The sequence below is a fragment of the Gallus gallus genome, chromosome 1 (genome assembly GCF_016699485.2).
Source record: "Gallus gallus isolate bGalGal1 chromosome 1, bGalGal1.mat.broiler.GRCg7b, whole genome shotgun sequence".
In the NCBI taxonomy this organism is placed as follows: domain Eukaryota; kingdom Metazoa; phylum Chordata; class Aves; order Galliformes; family Phasianidae; genus Gallus; species Gallus gallus.
This window is the reverse complement of record NC_052532.1, coordinates 65,162,625-65,187,085: the sequence shown is the minus strand read 5'-3', so window position 1 is coordinate 65,187,085 and position 24,461 is coordinate 65,162,625. Positions and strand designations below refer to the sequence as shown.

At 39.6% G+C, this 24,461-nt stretch overlaps 1 protein-coding gene across 4 annotated transcripts in view; it reads right to left on the bottom strand.

Moving 5' to 3' along the window:
- Positions 1 to 1,157: 1,157 nt before the first annotated feature.
- Positions 1,158 to 24,461, bottom strand: part of PDE3A (phosphodiesterase 3A) — a 243,226-nt gene continuing 219,922 nt past the window's right edge. For all 4 annotated transcript variants that reach the window (XM_015291846.4, XM_025141947.3, XM_046905076.1 and 1 more), the window contains 6 exons: positions 21,823 to 21,936; positions 19,824 to 20,023; positions 17,525 to 17,728; positions 13,929 to 14,084; positions 12,310 to 12,550; positions 1,158 to 9,405 (listed from right to left, as the gene is read on the bottom strand). In XM_015291846.4, coding sequence (XP_015147332.2) covers positions 9,158 to 9,405; positions 12,310 to 12,550; positions 13,929 to 14,084; positions 17,525 to 17,728; positions 19,824 to 20,023; positions 21,823 to 21,936 — 1,163 coding nt within the window. In that variant the 3' untranslated portion in view covers positions 1,158 to 9,157. The remainder of the gene's footprint in view (positions 9,406 to 12,309; positions 12,551 to 13,928; positions 14,085 to 17,524; positions 17,729 to 19,823; positions 20,024 to 21,822; positions 21,937 to 24,461) is intronic.

The following is a 24,461-nucleotide window of genomic DNA, read 5'->3' as shown; positions in this document are numbered from 1 at the left end:
CCTGATCATTGCCTGGTGCGCATTTCCTTACATTTTTGCTGTTCCAAATTTAAGCCAGAGGACAAATAAGCTGGTGGGACTTAAAAACTGGCAGCCAGGTTTGCGTCTGATGTTTTTTCCATATTTTAAAAATTGGAATATTTAAGTTATAGGAAAAGAGGCTTTGACTACATAGCTGATCCAGAAATATCGGTATGCAGCCATTTCAAACAACTTGGCTGAAAAGCTCTCCAGGTCTTTGATGAAAGTAGGTAATAAAACTTAAGACAAAAAATAGGAAAAGTTTTAGATAGCTGTAAGATGGTTTTTTTTTTTTTTGAAAACTATAAACAGTGATCCAAGAAACCAGCTAGATATCAATAGTAGTATGTGCCATGAACTACCAAAATCTTTCACTGAAGACTGATGTTATATTTGTCAATACAATTGCATGAAAATTAATTTCACCTACTGATTTTACTTTTGTGATTAATAAGGAAAATATTGTTAAGATAACACATTTCATTTTCTCTGAAAGCCTTTGCTACCCTGCATTACTATGGCTAAATAGTTCCATACCCTATAGAGCGCATTCAATCAATATGGTCCATATTGGACTGAAAAGCAGTCAGATGACAGATACTGAAATACTGGTCTTCATCAAAGAAGGATGTTTATAATGAGGCACAGATTAGTTGAGTGACACAGCAGTTAATGTGGGATTTATCAGTGAAATATAGCACAGAACTCTGCTGGTGAAGTTACAGATAATCAGGTACCAATAAACATGAGCATAGGGCACAAACACACAGGAAAGAAAGCTGGCAGATTAAATAGTAATTAAACATATATCTGCTTTATTGTACGAACAGTTCAGAAGAAGGACTGTATGATACATGTGCACCCACATAGCCCTGCCATACCCAAACTGGAGAATAAAAAATGAGCTGGAGAAAGGGTAAAATACCTCTTCCATATTGGCGGGTCACACAGTGGCTGCATTTCCAAGCAGGTGCTGGCCAGCTGGTGGGACCTGATACAAACCATGCTCAAGTCCTCCCACAGCCTGAGTGGGTGAGAGTCTGGAGAGGTGACAGGTCACCCCTGCCGGGCCTGTCAGCAAAAAGCTGAGCACCGAGAGCGAGTTTGTTCGATAAAGGAGAAAGAAACACAGCAAACAGGATACCACAGAATTATATTTATGTTGTATGTTTGTCTTCACATTGCAACATCCACATTGTTCATTTTGTGACAAGTATTTCTAATAATTTTGAATACATATTTACTGTATAATACATTTTACCAAGAGGCACTTCCAGTAATTCTGGCAAAAAGGAGCTTCATTATAGTGTCTAACTTACAAAACAGTAAAAATAAATAATGTTTATCTAAAAGATTTTTTTTTCCTGTACAGAATCTATTTTTTACAAAACATTGATCAGCCATTAACTAAATCACTTAACAAATACTTGTGAAGAGAATATATTAAGTATTGCTACATGTATTGAGTGCAAGATACTAGTGAAAGGAAAAGAATTATTCCATTTATGAAAATCACCTAAAAATACAAGGCCTTGTTCCTGAAGTGTTTAAAAAGGAGAAGCTCGGTTACAACAATATTGACAAGATATAAATATAAATTAACGTATGCAGTACTTAGTGAAAGGAACACTGTGTTAAAAACTGGCGTGTACAAATCCTGAACGAGATGGCACTTCTCTGCATTGCCACTTTGGTCGGCAGTTCTTTTTCAAAATATTGCTGCAAAGGAATTACAAAGGTACCCAAAGCCTTTTTAGATACAGCCATATATAAAAGCCGTATATGTAAATAGATATATTTCCCCCCCTCTTTCTCTCACCTTCCGAAGTGAACGATTCTGGGAGGGATTCATTTGGAGCTATGCTGGATCTGAGCAAGCATCATAAAGCCCGCCTGAGCCCCGGCACCCAGGGCAGCAGTGCAGGAGCCAAAGCCTGTGGGTTGGGACAGGAGAGGGTCGAATCCCTTGGGGCTTTCTCAACTCAAAGGCCTTGGTAGGCCTCTGAGGAATTTGGAAATACAAGACTTGAATGACCGGCCCTAATGTTTAGGGGGGCATTGAGTGCTTCATACGCATCAACACAGTTGACATTTTCATTCAGAAAGTGTTTTGACCTTGCTGGACTGATTTCTTAATTACATTGATTTCTTTCTTTTGCTTGCTTTTTTTTTTTTTTTTTTTTTTTTTTTGGAAGTATAGCTTGTATGTGATGTACAAACTCGCACATTTTTACCCAGATGGAAAAACTGTGTTGGAAAGCCGTTATTTTTGAAAGGTCCCCCTTCTGCTGGAGTTGCTGAGGCAAAGGTTTCAGAATGTGATTCCGCTGGAAAATGCCTTCGACGTTCTATTGAAAGCACTAACAAAAAGTAAACTGCCACCCCTCCGTGAAAATGTTATCTGTTGAACAAACGTAGCCTACAGCACGAATCACATCTTTTAAAAAAGTGAACTTAAATTACTTTCCGTCATGCAGACATCTTACATCCATTACTCAAGAAAAGTGCACTTAAATTTAGAAAAGTAACGACCAAACATACGCTGAAATATTAAAAACACCACCAATGCCACAGAGCAGCTCTCAGTGCCGCCTTTGATCTTTTTGATACCATCTCCAGTACTTAATTTGGGTTTATAAAGACATAAAGTGAAAACTTTGCATTCAAACACAGCTTTGAATCATCGCGTGTCAGAATCAGGAAGGAACTTCAGAAGGGAAAGGCAGCTTGAACAGACAACATGCTTCTACCTACAGAAGTACGGACAGGCATGGTGATCCCTAACTCTTTTCTCTCTGTTCACGTCACAGAACTATTTTTCTTTGTATAAAAGCACGGGGGAAAAATTACTGGGATCAATGGAAAAAAAAAAAAAAAAACAGATCTCTTTTAAATAAATATTTTAAAGCAATGAGCATGGTCTCTTTCTAAGTATTTGCTGTGGTGAAGGAAGACAGTGTTGGAAAGCAAAGCCTCTAAGCCCATGGTGCTGAGCCAGCCATGGCCAGGTGGGCAAGGGGTGGGATTGCATCACCACAGGCATTTCTCCAGCTGCTCTGACAACAGCCTGCTGACACCCAACATTTGCTCCTCTCCATGCCTCATACCGTGCTGCTCACCCTCTGTGAGCCAGAGGATGAGGCGGCAGCCTCACACCTGCGTTGCTGGCATGACTCATGCTGCCCCTTGCTTGTTTGAGCGGATTTCTGTAGCTCTTCAGCCAGCACTGGAGATTTCAGTCATAAAGGATTCACAGCTCATGGCTGTGACAAAGTCTTTTTCCTCTGCTCTATGCTTCCACACAGCTGGAAAGCAGAACCACTTGCACTTTCCCACCCAGTTCACTGCTGGGAACACCACTTCCCATGCCTGTAAATTCCAGCATGCTCCTCAGCGCCCAGATCTCACACACCACCATAACCAGCATAGGTCTCACCTCTTGTCCAGTTGACGTACTGGACTTGCACGCTCTAGCCACCTGAAAATCTCAATTGAAATAAATGCTATAATTGTTTTCCTCCCCTAGCACTCAGAAAAGCTTTCTTAGATGACAGAAAACCGAAAAACTAAAACCCTCCTTGGCTTACTTCATACTTCAGCTCAACAGCCCGCCAACACAGCCCACTGGTTACACCCAACCCCATCACCTTGATGAAAGGATCCTTTCACATGTGCAAACACTCAGGACTTGCTGCACACACCTCACGTGCTGCTGGCAGGCTTTCAAGCTGCAAAGTGCTTACTGTTGGTTCAGATTTATCAAAGAAGTACTGTGAACTGGCTCAAGCTTTTGCCCTGTTGTCACTGTGGGAAAGGGTTCTCCAGAAAAACGCCAGCACTCTGCTGCCTGCCAGCTCTGAGGGGCTTCCATAACCCCAAGGCTTAAGGCAGGGCTTCATGCGGGTGACACGTGCACCCTGCTGAGGAGGCGTGATGTGTTTTTCATCAAAAATCACCTGCCTGCCAGGCAAATCACACTAAAAGCCTCTGAATAAATCATAATTGGGAAGTAAATGGAGGCTAACTCTCGCACTGCTGCCTCTGACGCTGGGATTCAATAACCACCACAGCATGGGCTAAAGCCCTGCTTTGATTTACCTCCAGAGGAATGTTGTTTTGCTGAATGAAAGCGATGAAATTCAAAGAAAGATTTATCATATTCAGTTGTTCTCAAGTGCACTGGTGCTATTTTGCTCTAATTCCAGGTTTGCCTTTAATAATCAATATTTTTGCTATCTCTTCCAATGATTGCTTAAGATAGCTGTCACCTCGATTTCAGTTATTCCCCCAACACTGTTAAGTGGTAACACTTAACAGGTGCATTTTCCTCAGGAGGCCTGACACTGAGAACGCATCAGACACATTTCCTCCTTCCTTTCAGATTTCCAGGCTTTAACTCCTACTAACATTAGAAAATAGTAAAATAAATAAAAGCCATTCAGATGTCAAAGGATGGTTTATTTGTTGAGCTACTTAAAAAATAATAATAATAAAAAAAGATTTATCCTCCCTAATTACTGGGAACAGTTCCCTTTAATGCTGCCACCATTTTGACTAATGCTGCAACATCAAACTGATTAAAACCCCAGAAAACCTAGGCTTACTTCACTCCAATGGGGCTACATTTGATTTTGAAAGAAAAGGGAAAGTTAGTGTGTTGCACAAAGTTTTTTTTCATATTGTATTACATTTCTCTTTTCTCTTTCCCATGAATGGCCACTCTTGATTCTCTCCCTGTATGCCACAACTCAAGGACTAATTACAGCAGTGCTGAGCTGAGGAACACCCACGTTCTCAGACCAATATCTGGGTCTGAGCCTCACACTGCCTGTCAGCTGCAGCAGATAGGAGATGCAGGCAGCTGATTTCATCTGCCCATATGGCAGAGGGATGCTTGAGATTCTTTTGTTCATGCATATATTGAACTTTTTCTGCTTTCAACAGTGACGCAGGAACTTCTCAACTATAACAGTGCTTGAAAAAGCAATTGAAACTACTAAATCTTTTATGAATCATAGATTTTCCAGCAGGCAAAAGCCTCTGTTTTCTGAGAAAGAAAGCCCACAAACTCATTGCTGCCATTCCAACCTACTGAGCACTGTTTCTCTTAGATGGTTTCTCTTCAGCATGAGCTGGAGCACACCTGTACTGCCTCTCCCACACGTGGACCATTGAGTGCATCCCACTAGGGCAATGGCTGATCGAGCACCCAGTGCTTTCTCTGGGTCCCAGCCATTTGGCTCATTTATAACCAGGTTCATTTTGAAAATGGACAAAACTCTCTAAAATCCCAAGTCCCAGGCTGTCAAGTACCTAAACTGACAGCCACCCCCCACACCTACTCAGTTCATGGCTCAGCATGGATGCAGTACTGGATTTGGAGGTGCCCAGGCTGGAGCATGGGTTGGACAACCCTCATGGACTGTACCACAAACCAGTGCTCAGTTTGGTAGGAACAGAAGGATGGATGGATAGATGGAAGGAATGACGGGCCAGACTGTATCTAAAATGGCAGACAGGACTCAAGGAGACCTTTCTAAAGAAAACAGATGATCTTAAAGTCCAGAATGGAAAGCATGAAAGAGGATTTGGGAATGGAACTTGATTAGATCCCAGATGATACTTTTAGAAGTACCTATCTGAAACATTATAGACTTATCTTCCTTCCTCATTCATACAGAATGTTCAGAACTTCTGACAGTAGAACATTGGGAGTATAAGCCCCCAAACCACCAGTCAAAACGTTCTGTGCAAATTCTACTGTGATCTGAGACTATAACTTGATGATGTAGAGATGTTCACACATGATATCAGGGTAAAAACTGATGACTAACTATACCTGCATTGGTGAAAAATGCATTCTTTGATCACAGCTGCCTGGGAACCACCCACACTCTGAATGTGACAGGCATTTACTCTGAGAGCCAGCACGAGGTTGCAGGCATTGGTGACCCATAGCCATTTCGCCAGCTTTCTGTAAGGGACTTTGTTCACAGAATAAGCAAAATTAAAATGCTCCAAGGAGCACTGGAGAATTCCTTTGTCATAGTAAATTCCCACAACTTATTTCTCATGTATGGCTCATGTTATTTTTAACTGCAAAACACTAGATAGGGCTTTCTCTAGCATTTAACCAACCCCTTTGCATAACATACCTACAGAAACTCATATTAACATTTAAAATCTCCTACCCGAAATCTGAATGCTTTGATGAAAGAATACAATTTTCTTTTCCAAAAATATTGCACAGGTTGTCATTTATTTGGGGTTTGCACTACCAAAGGACTGCACAAAGTGGGAAACCATCAAGGTCTAGCCTCAGAAACATTGCTGCAACTGCAGCTCAAAAGTTTTGCCTCCTTTGGACTAGAAACTAGTACATAAAAAAAACCCAAAAACTCCAACCACTGAAAAACAGCCTGCTTCAATAGCTAATAATAATAATAAAAAAAACAAGTGAAAAACTGTATTCACACATTTGATACAAAAATCTCTCTGGCATTTCTTTGTGTTATATGTAAATCAACCTTGGGATTCCCTGATCGTTTCCTGCCAGAAATGCAGACTGATAAGGAGTGAACACTGCAGAAATTGGCTTCTACCAGTATTTATAGGAGTGCAATAAAATGTTACCTCTTACCCATTTAACCAGTTCCAGCTACTTCTGATTCTTTGCAGGCACTGCTTCCAGTTGGGATAAAATCAAAGATCATCTGATTTTAAGCCTGTCAGCAATCCTTCACTGTAAAAGACCTGAGTTAATAAAACTGCACTGTGAAATGGTGCAAGCTGGAACTGGGGGAGATTTGCTGGGATCTTGGAGAACACGTGAGATGTCTCTTTCTTGTGAATGAATTCTATCCTTTCAATTTAAAACAGTAGTTCAGTTTCGACCTTTGTTTTTCAGATTTCATTGAAAACCACTGTCTAAATCTTTCTGCTGATATGAGCATCCAGAGCCTCGCTCTAGAGTCATTCTGTCCAAATGCAAACATCTCTACTGGTGAGAAACCAAACTCCTCTCTTCCAGCAAATCTCATTCTATCAGAAATGCAAAGCAGAGAGATTCTCTGAAGTGACAACATACTTTGGCTTTGACAGAGAATGTTTTAGGGAAGGTATCAATAGGACCATGAAGTACAGTGGATGCATAACAATGGCAAAAAGTGATGGATGCAATGTCAGCTATTTAACATAGAAAGGACTTCTCCTACAAACTCTTCTTTTCACAAGCCTTCTTACTCCCATAAGCAATTCTTTTCTTGGCAAGGGGCTGTAGGATTAGGATAAAAGAGAATACGTAGTCTAATCATTTTTGAGAGATACTGAGCTTTATACACATATATATATTCATATATATGTATATAGCTCTTCTTGTGGGAAAAAGAAAACGCTCTAAATGTTGTGGTACTGGATGGTGTTGCCAGTCCCAAAGAGCATTAATATGTAAAAGCCATGACCCTGCAGACCAGTGGCTTCCCAGAAGGGTCTGTACATATTACTTAAGACCTTTTTGTTGGGTTTGAAAATGGCTACACTATATAAAAATGCCTTTGTATTTATTTTTAAAAAATTAGCTTTACAAAAAAAAAAAAACCCAAAAACAAAACAAAAAAAAACTTTTCCTTTTTTTTCTTTTCTTTTTTTTTTCTTAAAGATATCATTATCTACAGGAACCCATAAAAATTTTTCCATATTTACATCTAGATAGCTAATCATTGACAAATATAATATCGTGAAATAAAATATTGAAAGTGAATATTCTACCTTTTAAATAGACATTTGGCTCACAGCATAAACAACAGAGAAAAAACAAACAGAACAAAACAAAAAGATCTGCACTTCTACAGGACCGATCTTTTCCTCTCACTTGAAATAGAAAAGTAAAAAGAAAAAAAACATTGAGTACACTGGTGGGATCAAACATGCTGCTTCTAGGCAGAACACCAGCAACAAACTGCTCCCAGCCAGCACCTTGCACTGAAATCCAAGCTCTCCGAAGCTCCTGTGAGTGGTTGCTGAGACATGCGCAGGACTGGCACCATTCTCCAACCCTTCTCCAAATGCATCGTTCAGATTTTATTCTGAGAAGGAGCATGATCTCCACGCTCCCCTTCCTTTGCTCTCAGGAGATGGTGCTTAGCTTCACTCTTATATTGTATATTTGGCCACTGATGTGTGGAGGCATAAGGTCTCGGTGGAAAGATGGCAGTGTTGCCTCTAGTTTCTGCGTACGCACACACGTTTGATCTTTTCTGTTTCCTGCTCAAACATATATGCCATTCTTGCACTCAGAGGCGGACAGAGGGTCAGGGCCCTTCACAGGCAGCGTGCTGCACAACCCCTTGTGACCCTCCTGGAATAAGTGCCCTCGCACATCCCTTTGCCAGCAGTTCGGGAGGTGCTGAAGGAGGAGGAGGAGGAGAAGGAAGATGAGCTGAAGTCACACAGCCAGCATGCAGCCCGGTCTTCAGAGGAGTATGGGAATGCAGAGCTCCTCACAAAGGGCTCCAGCCTCCTCGTGGGCACAAATTCTTAAAATTCAGGCCTCCTGTTCATTGTCATGTATTGGGATGTGCTACAGCTAGTCTCAAACTCTGCTATATGACATTGTATCCACCCACACACATGAGCACCCCCCTCATACACATATATGTTGGCAGGATACATGTAAAGCTATGGAACTTTTATCCCTCAGTATTAAGAGCAAAAGCTACTTAACTGGTACCTCGCTGTTAACTGCAAATGTGCTTTAGAAACAGCATTTCTTTAGATAACTTCCTTCTGTAAATATCACAGTGACCATAACGTATCATTAAATGTATTTTGCTGAAGTGCGCAGCCAAAAACCCTGGCTACATATATATATATATATATATTTATATAATTCCACTCCCCACCCCCGCCCCAAATCTCTTTAAAGAAAGTCTGTAAAAGCCGGTGTAGCAGTGTGAAAGCTTCCTTGAGCACAGGAGTTTAAACAATGTACCTCACCATAAAAAGGAAAGAGAAACAAATTAAACAGCTGTAGGCGCATAATCCCATACTTCTACAGTGTGGTGTCTAAATGCTGTGCTGGCTTGAGAAAGAGTCTGTGCACGAGTCAATCTGTCTTAAAATACTGCCGTAAATATTGTCATTGGTTCGGTTCTACAGTTGTGTTCTCTTCTTCATCTCTCTTGGGCTTCCCCTTCTCCTCGTCCTCTTCCCTGATGGCCTGAATTTGTTCTGAAGATGGGTGCAGTGTGGATTGCTCCGCGCCTTGCTTCTCTGTCCCAGCTAACCTCTCCTCATCCTCGATTACTTTCTTCCACATTTTATGGTTCTGAAGCAGGTGCTGAGTGATCTGACAGTAGATTTTCCTCCTCTTGAACTTCTTCTTTCCTGTAAAATACCATGTGATGTTAGTGTACTGATTTCTGTGAGGGAAGAAGGAGAATGGACTGAAGGTGCAGGAAGCAGACAGGGTGCATGATGACAAACAGGGACTGCACCAGCTGATTTTTAAAAGTGCGAACTTAAACTCTCTTATAAACTCAGCCAGCCATGTCTTCCCAGACCTCTGCGAAAGAACACGGATTTCCTGCACTGTTTGAACCCCAGTCTTCTCCTGCCATAGTCTGCGTGCCATCCCTGACCATTCAGCACACAGAGACATCTAGTGCCTGAATGCTTGTGCACAAGAAAGGTTTCTGAGCTGTTTCCACTCACTTTCTTGGAATCAAGTGCTTCAAGACAGTGGGCAACTTTCTCTATACACCCACATTAATCCCTCATCCCCAATCTCTGCTCACCACTCTGGAAAAATAATCTTGATTTTGTTTTCTCAAATTTTACCTTAGGTCTGAGCAGGAGGAAAACTAATGAGCATTAGTAATCAGTGGATGGAACATGTTCCTGCCTTGCCTTTTCAAAGACAGAGATTTACTGCTGCATCACTGCAATAGAGATTACCTTAAAGCTTTTGCACAGCACCGCTCCAGTGACAGAGTTTGACCTCTGATGAAGTGGTCGTGCAGCTAAATACTAGTAGGGAGCTTGCTTATTGCTGGTATTGAAGCAGTCTCCTCCTGTTAATCTACAGAATGCTTTTGCCACTGTTAGTTCTCAAGAACCCTGACACAACTGCACCACAAGCGTTTTGCTGCCTGAAGTGTTTTCGTAGCATGTCCAACACAATGTACCTCACCACAAAAAGAGAAGTGTCTTTTTTCCAGTGTCTCTATAGCTTGTCCAACACAACGCACCACAAAAATGAAAGAGAAGATTCTTAGCTTAAACTATAAAGGTTGAAAAGTTTTCCCGATCATTACCATTGGCAACGGTGGTCATAGAACTGAAGTAATAACCTCTCCAAAGACAACTGCTGATTTCTTTTTCTAAAGAAGGTGATGTAGAGGAATGTTTTGTACCAAATAAATTTGCGTGGATTAGTATTTGCAGGTTGCCTAAACTATGTCTGTGTCAGGGTCCAAAACATTTAGCCCTTGAAGCTTTTGAACTGGAAACAAAGAGCTTTTCACTGAGCACAGACCAAATCCAACTCAATCCTTCATTAGAAAGCCCTTGGTTCCCTGTAGGAAACCTTCAGGTTTAGCACTAATAAGAAGCCCCTGGCTCTGCCAATGCCACAGCAGGACATTCTCTCCTTCGTTTCCCGGGTGACCCTGCATCTTGCTGCTCCCTCAGAGACCAGTGAGCACTTGCTTGTGGCATTAAATTTTGCCTTAATAACCAAAGAATGAGTTTGTTTAATTTGCATCCTTGCAATAAAAATTTGGGAAAATTACATGTCCCTGTATAGTGATAAAAACAATAACCAATTTTAAGCTACCTTCAGTTCTATAGCTCTAAATTTAACTCAGCTTCTTCAGGGAATTATCAGAACCTACGTTTTCTGCAAAAACTATATTGCCATCTACCTAAATGGCATCTCCATCAAGAAAAAGATCTCCACCAACACAACACTTAATATCTACGCAACTTACATCTCAACCTCTTATTTTATTTCACAGGGAATAATTTATAACATCCAAAACTGTGTTGATCATAGGAAAAGATTTCCAATGACTATACCCACACAAAAGATTCTGTAGATATGTAATTAACATCCACACAGTCACAGAAAATGCAGGGAATCAGAGGAAAGCAGATTTTAACATGCATGTATGACTGAGACCGTACCTCACATTCAGTAAGAAGGTAGGAGGAAGAAATTGTTTGGATATTTCAAAACTTTTGATACATTTATTTTTAGGGTTTTGAAAAAGATACAGAGCCTAAAAGCATCAGCATGAATAATAAATATTATCACAGGGTAGAACATGGAAAAGAAAACAGAAGATGACTAAAAAATGGTCTGTTTTCAAAGTGACAAGTGTTAACGCTCTGTGCTTTTAACTTAAAAGCAGGATTGTTTAACTTGTAGAGATACAAAAAAGACTACAGCAATGAGGCAAATGGTGACTAAGGATTTAAAAGTAAGGCAAAACCTCAGAATGGATAAGTGAGGAGAACATCCTTAATCTTCTTTTTTAATATGGCAACATTAATTCCAGCGCTCTGGGGTCTCTGTTGGTTACCAGCCTCACAGCTTTCCCCCTGATAAGCAGTTCCATTAGCCTGAATCTGCCATAGAAGTGTGTAGTTCTGTGTGCTATTACAGTGATGATCCTGAAGATCTGGTAGATCACAAGGTGTTAAAGTAAACCAATGCATGCTTATTTAAGGCTTGCTGTTCTCAACAACATTTTTGTGCACGTTATCCTGCTAAACTTAAAATGTGTGTGTCTGTGTTAACAAGAGTAACATTAAACTAAATGTTCCTGAATCTTACTAGAGAATAAAAGTCATTTCTGCACATCAGGAGACCAATGTTTTAGTTTTAGTTCCTAATATGACTTATAGTAATTACCGTTTTTTTTTTCACATCTCAGCTTTCCCAACAGAAGATGGAGATGAGATTCAGTAGGCCACGGAAGGGTGTAGGGAAGAAGAGGAAAGGTGAGGTTGTTAAGAGAAAAGGCTGCATATCAGTGTTACACTAGGGCAATGAAAGCTGATGTTTTCTAGACATGAGATGAGATACAGAAGAGGAAGTGCCAATGTGGCCAACTTTGTGATGATTTCACCAGGGACAGTACTGAATCACTCTAACTTTTGAGAAGTTCACCTTGAACCTGATCTGTGCTTCTACAATTTGACTGTTTAGTTTTTGGCCAGAGTATGGAACTTCTGTTGGAAAAAAAAGAAGAAAAGAAAAGAATAGAACAAGTGTGAGTGACTTACTGGATTCAGCATTTTCACAAGTTTCCATTTCTGCTGTTTCTTCCTCTTCATGCTCATCAGTGTCTCCTGATTCATCACTATCTTCTATCCATTTTCCTGGCATCAACCCTGCTGAGTCATAGGAGTTACATAGTGGTCCCACAATGTGAGTGATGAAGGATTCCTGGAGGTGTGCCAGCTGAGGAGCAGAGCGATCCATGAAAGGGCTGATAGGCAGGCCCAGGCTAGCCTCTTCATCACCCTGGAGATGAAAAATAGCGGTAATTGCTCTGACGTGAATGGAAGAAAAAATGTGACACAAAAAGGAGCAATGCACATCAAATCAATTAAAAATGATGAAAGAAAAATAGTCCTACTGGAATGCCACTTCCATAGCATGCCAGCACGACACTATGACAGTACCATTACATCAAATGCTTAATTGAATTACAGCACTTCTCTTGCAAGAGGACCCACTACCAATAGCATGAATTTAACAGCAATGTTAGTTGATAACTATTCAAAATGATGCCCAGTACCACTGACCTGCACTTTACACTGAATGTGAAAGTTGGAAAACCAATGTTTACTTTTTTTCTTCACATTATTTTCAGGAATGTTTGCTGATTTTGATTCTTAGCTCATTCTCCTTGTAGTCATCCATCTGTTTGCAGGGGATGAGACTGAACTGCTATCATGAGATAGGTTAGGATAGGTAGGTCAGTGAGATGGCTAGCCCCAGCCATCTCACTGACCTACTTTTATGGATTTTGTCCTTATTACTCATATCTTTAAACAAAGAACTCTTCTTGGTTTTTGGTCATAATTAACTTTTTCCTGGGAATACTAGAATGATCCCCATCAAAGCAGGCATTACTCAGAAGCAATAAATCTTTCCCAGAAAGCTTTCTGCTAGCTTTTCTTGGGGGGAGAGGGCAAAGTGGAGGAGAGGTATATGGAGACTTTTATCTCCTTCCTCCTATGACATAAAAGAAAACTGAACATTCTTGCAGTACAAAGTCTGCTACTCTTTCTCACCCCTATAACAGCAAAGCCTCTGGTAATACCAGTGAGTGTTCAGCTGAGTAGACATGTCAAGATTAAATGTCACCTCAGTTAAAAAAAAATCCCCTTAACCAATCTTGTTATGCGAATTAATGCATTAACACAACACAGGTATCTACATTTGAGAGCACAGATTAGAATCTGGACAGTTTCAGTTTCCGTGAAGTTATGTATCGCCTGAGTTTACCTCCTGGCAACCTCAATTTTCCAAAAGCCAAAGACAGACAATGTTACTTGGTCAAAAACCTGTTGGTATCTTGAAAAGTCAATGAATGAAAGTTCAATTTTGAAGCACAGACCAAAGAAATCTCACTTCCATGTGTTGTTTTTATTTTATTTACTTTTATAATAATCTTCACCAAAAAGTTATACTTTGAGGACACATCAGAAGCTTCAGTGCCAAATGGCACTGGAAGTCACTGGTCCAGCAAAAGGATGGGCTAGTTCAAATCTAGGCAACTCCATCAGCCCTGTTCTCTGCAATTTTCACTCAGCGCCAGCACTAGCATACTGCAGGACTGTTTAGCACACAGCACACAGACAGAAGTTATTATCTTGGACATGCACTTATTTACCTGTTCATAAAACTCATTGACAATGCCTTCTGTCCACTGTAGATGCAAGTCTTTGCATTTTGCAGGCCCATTTATGTCAGCCAGTTTGATACACATTTGGCAAACCAGTAAGCGGTCATTCTCATTAGTCCAGTCGATCCCAACATCATCATTCACCTAGCAGATAGAGGAAGGAAAACTATGACAGTAATCCTGGGTAAGAATGCATTCACAGATAAAATTATGCTCTGGGATATCTTGCTGTTCAGCAGCTTAACAAAATCATGAGTGCAAGCAGATAAGCTAAGCTGAGGTTGGACTTTACAATCATCTGTAATCTGTAGATCAATCTATAAAAAGAAAAATAAGTGAAAAATCACAAATGTTGAGATATATTATGATAAATTAATATTTAGCAAATAATGTCTCAGTCTGAAAGCATTACTAGGAAAACAGAAAAATACAACCATTCCATTACATTTTCCAAAAAGTTACTAGCTAATTATTGTACAAAGATAAATTACGATCAAACATCACAGTGATTTTGTTACAGCATGAAGATGGATGTAACAGACTTACTTCCCTATTAAATGTAAGTTTTTCTGAATGGATTCACTTCTTTATCCTTTTTACTTTTTCCTATACCTCCCCACAATAAAATGTGCTGTGTGCTATCAACTTCTCTAAAGCCCAGGGGCCACCTTCAAAGAGTCACAGAAAGATTGAGATTGGAAAGCACCTCTGGAATTCATCTTGTCCACTCCTCTTGCACAAACCTGGGCCAGTCAGAGTAGGCTACTCAGGACTGTGTCCAGTTGGGTTTTGAGTATCTTCAACAATCTCAATAATACCAGTATATGATCCCTCTCGCAGGAAGCAAATCTGTCCTGTTCTTAAATGGGATTTCCTGCAGTTTAGTTTGGGCCTTTGTCACTCGTCTCATCACATGATAACAATGAGCAGAGTCTGGCTCCACCTACTTTACTCCCTCTACGAAGCAGTTATACACATGGCTGCATCCTATCAAATCCATGGACTTGTGTATGCCAGTTTGTTTAACCTGATCCCATTCACTGAGGACAAGCCTTCATTGCTTCAGATTTTCTTGCACATCTCAGGAATGTGGGATTTCTGAAGCTACATTTTACCCGAAAAGACTGTGGCAAAAAAAGCAGTGAAGACTTCAGCCTTTTCCATCTCCAAACAGTCAATGATATCAACCTTTGCTGCTGTTAGCCACATTTTCTCACCTCAGCTTTTTCATCTAGATTATCTCCTAGTGGGGAGGGATTTATTTTACTATCAACTTAATTTTTTAAACTCAAATCCCTCCTTGTAACATAGCTTTGATTTTTAAGCTTGCAATAGTTAAAAATTGATAGAAAGTTGTGCTATGACTAAATGAAATGTGTTTCCAGTCACCAGGTCCCCTGCCCCATGCAGCAGTGGGTTCACAATGGTGAGGGTTTTGCTACTAAAATATATGATCTAACATAACTAGTGTCAGAGAGTAACCTCTCCAATACATTAATATCACCAAAGTGAGAGACAGTGAAATTCCTTCATTATTTCTTGTTGGTGTTTTCCAGATTGCAAGGTTCTGTGGTAGGAGGATGCTTACATTACACGAGTTTATACTGACTTCTACAGTATCTCTGGCTGTGGTCCCAGTACAATGAACTGCAGTTCAATCAATACATGATCATTTAGAGCTCAATTTATCGGAGTTGCAACACCTCCACCCAAAGAAACGTGTGAGGTCTGCTGTCTGAGAACACTCTGGTCCAAAAGAGTTTTTTTCTAACAAACCACAAATAATCTCTTTTAAGGCAGTGATTGCTCAGGGAAAGCTAGGGTCGGCCACAAACACTGGTTAGTATTTTAACCTTCTCCTCCACTTTTTATTCCAAGCATGGCCATTTGGTTATTCAAGCAATCAGGACAAAGAAGGAGGTAAATATCTGTCCTTACAAGTCTATAGTGAGTTAGCACGATGTGATACATCAAACTTCTCTTATTTACCTGCAGTGTCTCAGGTATCACCATGCTTGGTTACACAGTGATCATGTCTACTGTTGTCCTGATAGATTTAAGACAAATATTGTTTTCAGCAGTCCTAATTAATGCTTATCACACTGCATTTACTGCTGGTCAAGCTTGTCCTCTTCTACAGTTAGGACAGTTTATACCTCTGTCAAGGTTTAGCTTATTTGTTGTATTTTCTTTGTTGTTCTTTTTTTGTTTGTTTGTTTTGTTTTCATTCTTTACTTATGCTCACAGAAATGAATTATTTTGTCCAAACTGTCAAAACCAAAGGCTATATCCAGACAGCCTAAATTCTCTGTGCTTCATTGTCACTGTAACCCTGACAGGTAAGAATCTGCTGGAAAGTTCAATACTTTAAACTAAACAAGTGAAAACAGCCCTGGGGTTTAAAAGACAAAGAAAATCCCCTCTAATATCACCAGGAGGATCTGGAACATCAGGAACAGAAGTGCAGAGGGTGTTAAGATGTTTATGGATCTGCAAATAAGTTCTCTCTCTACTCTGGATCATAATTTAAGGCCTTTGTTTTACACCTTCTTGGATCCTAACAAAGAGAAATGTTACAGGATAATGAAAAACAAAACCAGTCACACATTTGTAGGCTTCTAACTTTCAGGGTACAGGTCCAGCCTAAGCAATACTGCAAGAAAACATTATAAGTATGTCACTAAATCAGCTAGGAGGTCCTAGTCGAAGAAAGGAAACACACAGTGCTTGATTTTATTCAAGGAATGAGAAGGCAGTACCAGCTCCCAAGCAGATATTATTTAGGTAATGTACTTACAGTTGGATGGGTGACAGTTTATTGAAGTAACCTGACAAGTGGCAATTTCCAATAAACTGAAACTAGACTGAAACTGTACAATAATTTTTAAGATACATTCCCAGATTTGTGATTTTATATTCCCTGAACAGAGTGTAAAGGAAAGATCTCTAGTGATCTCCTTCTCAGGGGAATATCCATTTGGAATAAAGTAGGAGAGAAGGATCATCCTTTCACTGCATTCAAATTAGAATTTCAAAATCATTATGATTTCTGTGTTTTGCTAACAAAACAGTATGATTAAACAGATAAAAAGTCACATTAAGTATTCAGATGCTATGGAAACTTGGTAACACCTCCGATTATTTTCCCTGAGTGCTCTGCTAATACATATAAAATGCTAGTGAACAAGCAAATGATGATGATGAAAAGTGGGATGTAAGTGGGATTGTTATGAAATTGTCCCATATTGCATAATATCCTCATCAGGGTAAATTAGCCTTTCATAATGTCCTTCTGTATATTATCAACAGGACAACAGAGCCTGCCTTAAACCAACTTCTGGGAAAAAACAAACAAACAAACAAAAAAACCCAACCATATAAAGAAGCTATGGCACTAAATCGAAATAATTTAAAAATGACAACAGAAGTGCTAGATTAATATTTATCAGAATGCTTTATAGCAGCTGAAAGGAAATTCAGAAGAAAAAGCAACACAGCAAGCTTCTGAGTCATTTTACTGTGATGCTAACAAGCCCCAGAAACTTTTCTGACCACCCACCAGAAATCCAAATGGATCTTGTTACCTTGGCATTGAATTTGGCAACAAAATCAAAGTGTTTCTTCAGGTCAGTAGCCAAAATCGCCTCGATGACAAGGAAGCGGAAATGCTTGAACTCCACGTGGTCGAGGTTGACCAAGAAGTTGTATTCTGGCCTCGACATGAAAAGGTTCCAGGCAGCAGCAGCATGATGGTTCTCCAGGACGGAGCGGTCGTTGTACAGCACTGCCTGTGAAAACAATATGGAAACCTGCTCAGCAAAAGAATCATAGCAATTACAGAAATAAAGATGATGTGGGTGTAACGAATGAAGGATGTTCAGGTTTGGTTGATCTTAATTAAAGAATATCCTGAGTTTTCATGATACGATTTTGACAGAATTAGAAGCAGACAGCTGATCTGTTGTGATAGCTAAAATCTGAATTTTTCATGCTTAAGAGTCGTACTAAACCACATCACCTGACAATGAATATCTAATATGCTTTTTCATTTATTTGTTTTTAACACATATAAGCCTGATCAATATTATCACGTTGCACTTCCCTGTTTTCCAGAGCCAGCCCTAGTACTAGCAGAGATTACTGTCTTTTGTGTTTGTATCTGACAAGTTTGTCAAGATGAGACTTATTCCAAACTCAGAAAAAAAAAAAGAAATTCCAATTTGAAACTCAACGTTGCACAACACTCCAAAACTAGTTAAATATTTACAAAGCCAAGATGCAATAACTTATTGTGATAGCAATTTCACTCAGAAATGGAACTAAAAAAAAGATGTAGAAAATGGACTTTGTAGGACAAGAACAATCTAGGAAGTCTCTTCACTTCAGCAGCATTCAGTCTCTTGACTGTCTCTTATGGAAATGTTTCTGTGTAAAGTTTTGTATATTTGTTACAGAAATATAAACACATTTCTTCCAGCATTAAGACTTTCTTCATTATTTTTCACTTCAGTTATATATTGTCATTGAGAAGTAAAAAATTCTACCTCATCCTGGAGAATAGAATCTATTATTTCTCGCAGATAGGTTAGCTGAAGCAATGCAAATTTACAGTCTAGTTTAACTGCATAGTAAGAATTTAACGTAGATATATTTTGCTGCCCAGACCTCACTCCTCAAGGCATTTTTTTTTCCAGCAGCACTTTAGCTTTATTGAAAGCTTATACAGCTCGAGGTGAAAAAGTATAGATGTATGTTTATAAATTATATATGCATATATATGTACAAAATAGATTCTGAATACAAGTGTGCAAAACTTCAGGTGACACTAGATTAAGACCAAACAAAACAACAGAAGAACACAAACAAAAACCAGGAAGGATGTGAACTTTGTTCATTAATTTCTTCTCAAACTATAGGCAATACATCAAAGCTAATTATCTAACTTTGTTGACTTTTAAAAATGGGTTTAAGAATAGCATGTTTCCCATCAGGCTATTTATCCAGCAAGAGTGTCAGAGTTATTGATCACAAAAACATATTGCAAAGATGAGGAACATTACTATCAATGTATAGACAGAAACTGGCACAAAGCATGGCCAGAGGATTTGCCCTCGGTGAGAAAGAAGTCTGGATCCAAGTTCGTGAGTAGGTACAGAATTTCTGCATCCCTACCCAATTTTGCACCATCACATTGCCTTTCTTTGTTTCTTTGTGCACAGAATTATCTTTCAGCACAGTATGCTGAAGCCAAGCAGGTCGGCTATGTAAAGTAAATAAAGATGCTCTCATAATTAAGCCAAGTGACTCAGAATTGCTGAATTTCACTGCCAGCACTGGCAGCAATTTCCATGTAACCTTAGGTAAGTCTCAGTTACTCATTTGTAAAACTAAGGTGATCTTTTTCCCTGATAGAGGCAGAGAGTAAAGATACATTCATAAAAGATCGCAGCTGTTCATATACTGCAGGAGCAATAGAAAATATTTGTTATGATTGGGCAGAAACTTACTTGCCTGGTGCGCATGGCAACTACGCAGGTGGTGGCTTATTTTGGTTTGCTTTGTTTAATTTGTTTGTTTGTTTCTTTCTTTTATCTTTCTGTGCCTTACTCTGCAGAATAATATTTCTTTCATTTCCCAGTTACAAATTGTGTCAGTCTTCTCCTTCACCATGACATTTTATCTACACCTTTCTTAACAGTACCAGTAATAGAATGTGGTAGGGGTGTGTAAGGAGACTTACTGGCAATCCCCAAGGTGATTATTTTTGTCACTTTGATAAGCTACTTCAAAATATTCAGTAGAACTGTGCTTAATGCAAACTGCAGGCACCGGTGGCAACTGAAATCTGTTACATTCCAAACTTAACAGTGATGTCTTAATTACCTGAGGCGCACTTGTTGCTACCAAAAAGGCATTAGTCCTTCCTGGATGATCATAATCATGCATGGCTGCAGCTACATAAAGAGCCATCAACTCAAGAGCTGGGATGTTGCCAGCTAGGCATCCGTAGCTGTCATCTGTAGGTGTGTATGTCTTCGAAAACACATAACCCATATGGCCATGAGTGATTCCACTGTCAGAATCTGAACAGAAATAAATACATTTAGAAAAGTCCTTACCATTTTTTTTTTTTCCAGTGACTTACTGAAACATATGGAAACAGCAAAGCAGACGGAGTGGAGAATTTAGAGTAGCTAACTGAAGAGTAAACAGGTTCTGACCTGAATGCTTTCCGATGCATACCTGACCTGGTGCAGTAAGGCAAGCAATTGGAAAGGTACAATTTCAGATCCCCCCAGGGAGGTTCTCGCCATCCGGCAGAGTCTGGTCTCAAACTACAAAAGGTACTGACAATAAGATATGACCATGCTGGAGCTTTGTGGGTAACTCGATCTTTCCAACACCTTCATCTAATTGCTTCACCATACACATTAGTGTATGAAATACTATCAGTTCTTAAAGTAGTGGAATAACATTTATGAATTCAGTTGGTATAGGTGCATGTTTTCCAGTCCAAGGTCTAGACTTTTACTTCTTTGCTGCTAATCCTCTTACCAGCCTCTTTAAGTATCAGCTTGAATGTGTCCCTGTCAGCAGCAGACTTTGAGTGAGATGCACTGAATGAATTTATATACAACTGAATAGCACTGAACTGCGGGGTGACCTCATTGCAGCCTTCCAGTATCTAAAGGGAGCCTACAAACAGGAGAGGAGTCAACTCTTTACAGGGTAGATAATGGCAGGACAAGGGGGAATGGTTTTAAGCTGAAGGAGGGAAGACTTAGGTTGGATATCAGGGGGAGGTTCTTTACCAAGAGAGTGGTGAGGTGCTGGCACAGGCTGCCCAGAGAGGTTGTGGATGCCCCGAAGAGGTGTTCAAGGCCATGTTGGATGGGGCCCTAGGCAGCCTGGTCTAGTATTAGATATGGAGGTTGGCAGCCCTGCCTGTGGCAGGGGGTTGGAGCTTGATGATCCTTGAGGTCCCTTCCAACCCTAGCCATTCTATGATTCTATGAACATATTTCAAATAACAAACACCAAAATCCCCAAAACTCAATCCCTTTCATTCGACCCATTTTCCCTGATCTACGTGTGGAGGCTGGTATGATCACTGACAAAATTTTCCAGGAAGAGCAACCCTTTCCACCACCAAAACATCCTGAAGAGTTTCACAAATGGCATGTGTGTGCCACAAAAACACCAGCAAAAAAAACATTTAAGTAGAAATGTTCCCTGCGAAACAAACTCCTGCTTTAACAGCAAATCCCTCAGAACGCCCATAAAATACAGGCAGGCCCCCTAGTTGCTATACTTCAAGCTGGATAAGTTAATACAAAGGTGCAATAAGAAAATCTGCTTGTAAGTAGCAATCATAAGACAGCAGATGGATGGTCTTGCGAGGTAGTAGCAAATCTTTTTCTTTGGGCACACTGAGGAATGGCAAAGGGACACTTCACAATCACCAAGCAGCAACAGTGCATGCCTCCCCTTGTGTGTTCCTGTGCCTTCATAATAGCAAAATAATCCAGGGTTTGAAGACTTAAGAGTTTACATTTCTTGTAGGAGCAATAGAAAGCACTGCTAATACAGTTTCTTAGAATAAAACCTATTGTAAAATTCAAATGGTAATAAACACCCGTTATTAAGGGCAACCACAAAGGTCTGCATTCACACACTGAATACAAAATATTAGGTTTTGGAAGACCAATTCCATTCTCTTCTAAGTTATACAAACATACATTCAGCATCCAACGTGCTACTCAACTTAATAGTGTTTATAAAAACAAGTACTGCACTCACTCCTCAGCTGTCGGCTTTCTTCCAGCAAATTTTGTCAAAAGCTTTAGAAATACAACATATATACTTGTATATTTAAATATACCTGAATCACTCGCTGACCCGTGATCATTAATCACAGTTGGGAGTCCCGGAATAGGCTGAGTAGTAAGGTACCACACAGCATGCAGAACATCAGTTGCGTGGATTCGATTGTGATCTGTGATACAAAACAAATGATCTCGCTATTAAACATGAATATATTTCCGACAGAGGGAAATCAGCACCATCTAGTGGGTATTGCATGACAGTCAACTGAGCCAAAGAGAAATCCAATGTTATCACAACCATGAAAAATAGCTGTATCTTGTAAATGCTCAGCTTTTCTTTTACAACAGATGAAGCAAATTCAATGCTAAGTCTTCATATCAGTCCTGAAAGATAAAAATAGTAGCAGAACAGTTGGATTTGTACCATAGGAAACTTTGCAAAGAAAGCATTAAACAATGAGTCTTCGAGTCCTATTCCTTTACTCCAGTGGCTGCCTTTTGCTAGTTAAATGCCATTGGGTTTGAATATTCATTGTTAATCTCTGATTCCAATAAAATCAGTTGAAAAAGCTCATCCTCTTCAGTAGCCAGATTTCAACTAACTGGCTAATGGTAGCTCCACAAAATCAAGCTCAGGATATGTGTATGCTGCATGGTTAAACCAGGTTCTTTCTGTGGTTTTCTGATCAGAGATTAAGAGTTCAGGCCCCAGCTCCTGTAATCTGGCTCGCTACAAGTTCTTTTTGCAGAAATAAGAGATAAGTCACTTCAAGGCTTTTTCCACAAATCCTTCAAGGCCAGATAAACAATCCTACAATCAACACAAGTAATTGGAAAAAGAATTGCATGCTAGCTCACCACAGAGCATCATTTATATATACACTGGCAAAAGCAAACATGATGCTTGAAGAGGAGTAATACTGCTGCACCACAACCATAGCTTACATCTGGGGTAGAATCACTGAAAGACAAGTATTTCAACTTGTGATTTAGGCTAATTTGAGGCACTATAGTGATTAGATAACACTCTTAGAAATCTGATTTTATGAATTATGATCTGTGGTTACGCTACCTCTGCTGGGTTCTGGAAAAATTCATCCCAAGGAGCAAAGCAGAAAAATATGGGATTCTATTGGCAGGCCACCCCATCCCTGTAACTCAGAGGGGCTAGCTATATCTTATCTCTAGGTAATCATTCACTTCAGTGGGAGACACCTTGATAATGCTAATCAGCCATATCTGTCTCCTAATCAAACTAAATGCTGGAACAGTCTTTATGGGAACAGAATTATGTTACAGTAAGAAGGTAATGGTTAAGAGTTGGGATAGCATTGGAGATTACACGTATCTATCATTAGGAAAAATTACCAGCACAAGTTCAGAACTCCTTTCTGTGAAGTGGTAAGTAAAGTTGATGCATTAATTAGAGGTGGAAAAACCTCTGTTCTCTGGGGGAGTAGAATATGGTGGCAAGACATGTAAGCAGCCTGCTTTTATACCTGTGACACCCCCATCTCAAGCACATGAGAAGCAGAGAAGGACTTCAGCATCTTACTGACCCAACACTACAGTGCTCAAGGCAATTTCATACTTTGTGTATGCCTAAAGTCAGCCTAAAATTCTACTTGTCAAGGGCAGATGGATGTAACACAGAAACATCTACTTTATTTACATTCTGCAGTCACTTTGTCTGCTCACTAAATGTGAGCATAATGTCATGCCGCTTGACCTTAGTATTTACCCCTCACTTTCCTCTCTTGCTCTCCTGTCACTCTCCCCTTTAAATATCTGTTAGTAACCATTAGCTACAATTCTTCAATTATTATTATTATTATTTTTTTAACAACAAAACAGTAAGCAGCATAGGAATGAATACATTTTGGAAATAAAAAAGGAAAATAAAGAAGAGATCTCTCTCCTGTCTTTCTTGAAGTACTAATCTCCTCATGAAAAACTGAGTTCTGCACAGGGCTCTAAAGCTTCTCGATGGGATAAAGGCTGGATGAAAATCTTGTGAAACCTGTACTAATTTAATCCAACTGGAATAGTCATCATTTTTCAGTTCAGCAACCAGACAAAAAAAAAAAAATGGTTCAATCAAAGCAAGTTGTTTTGTTTTCTACTCCTTCAGAGAAATGAAAGAATTGAAAGGTAAATTAGTTATTTATTAAACAAAATATTCCACTTGGCTATAAAATGAAACACACGTAAGAAAAGCCACAGTAATAGAGGGCTAGATTCACAAAAATTCCTGAGCTCCTATGAGGAGAGAAGTGTTGAAAACAAAGAAGAAAGACTGCTGGACATTCATATGCAGCTATAATCTGCTGCTTATAATCCTTCTCAGGTTTAAACACAAGGAAAGATTTGAAATTTGTTCTCCCACTTTCCCAGCAGAGTCCAAACCAGCTGGCTGGAGGGCATTCTGAGGTAGCTTGCTTTCTATTTCTCACAGTTTAGCTGTTCCAATTTGTATTTAATATTTTAAGAGTGAGATTATATAACTTAGTATACCAATACTTCAGACATTTTTTCTGGGTGGTGGGAGTAAACAGGGTGTCCTATATTTCTCAGCACAGGGTTTATTTGCCAGCTAACAGGGGGTAACTCCCTCTCTTCTCCAGAGAAAAGAACAGTCCTTCGCAGTTGAAGTGGTTTGTTAAGTTTGATTTGAATTAGCAAATACTTTGGAGAT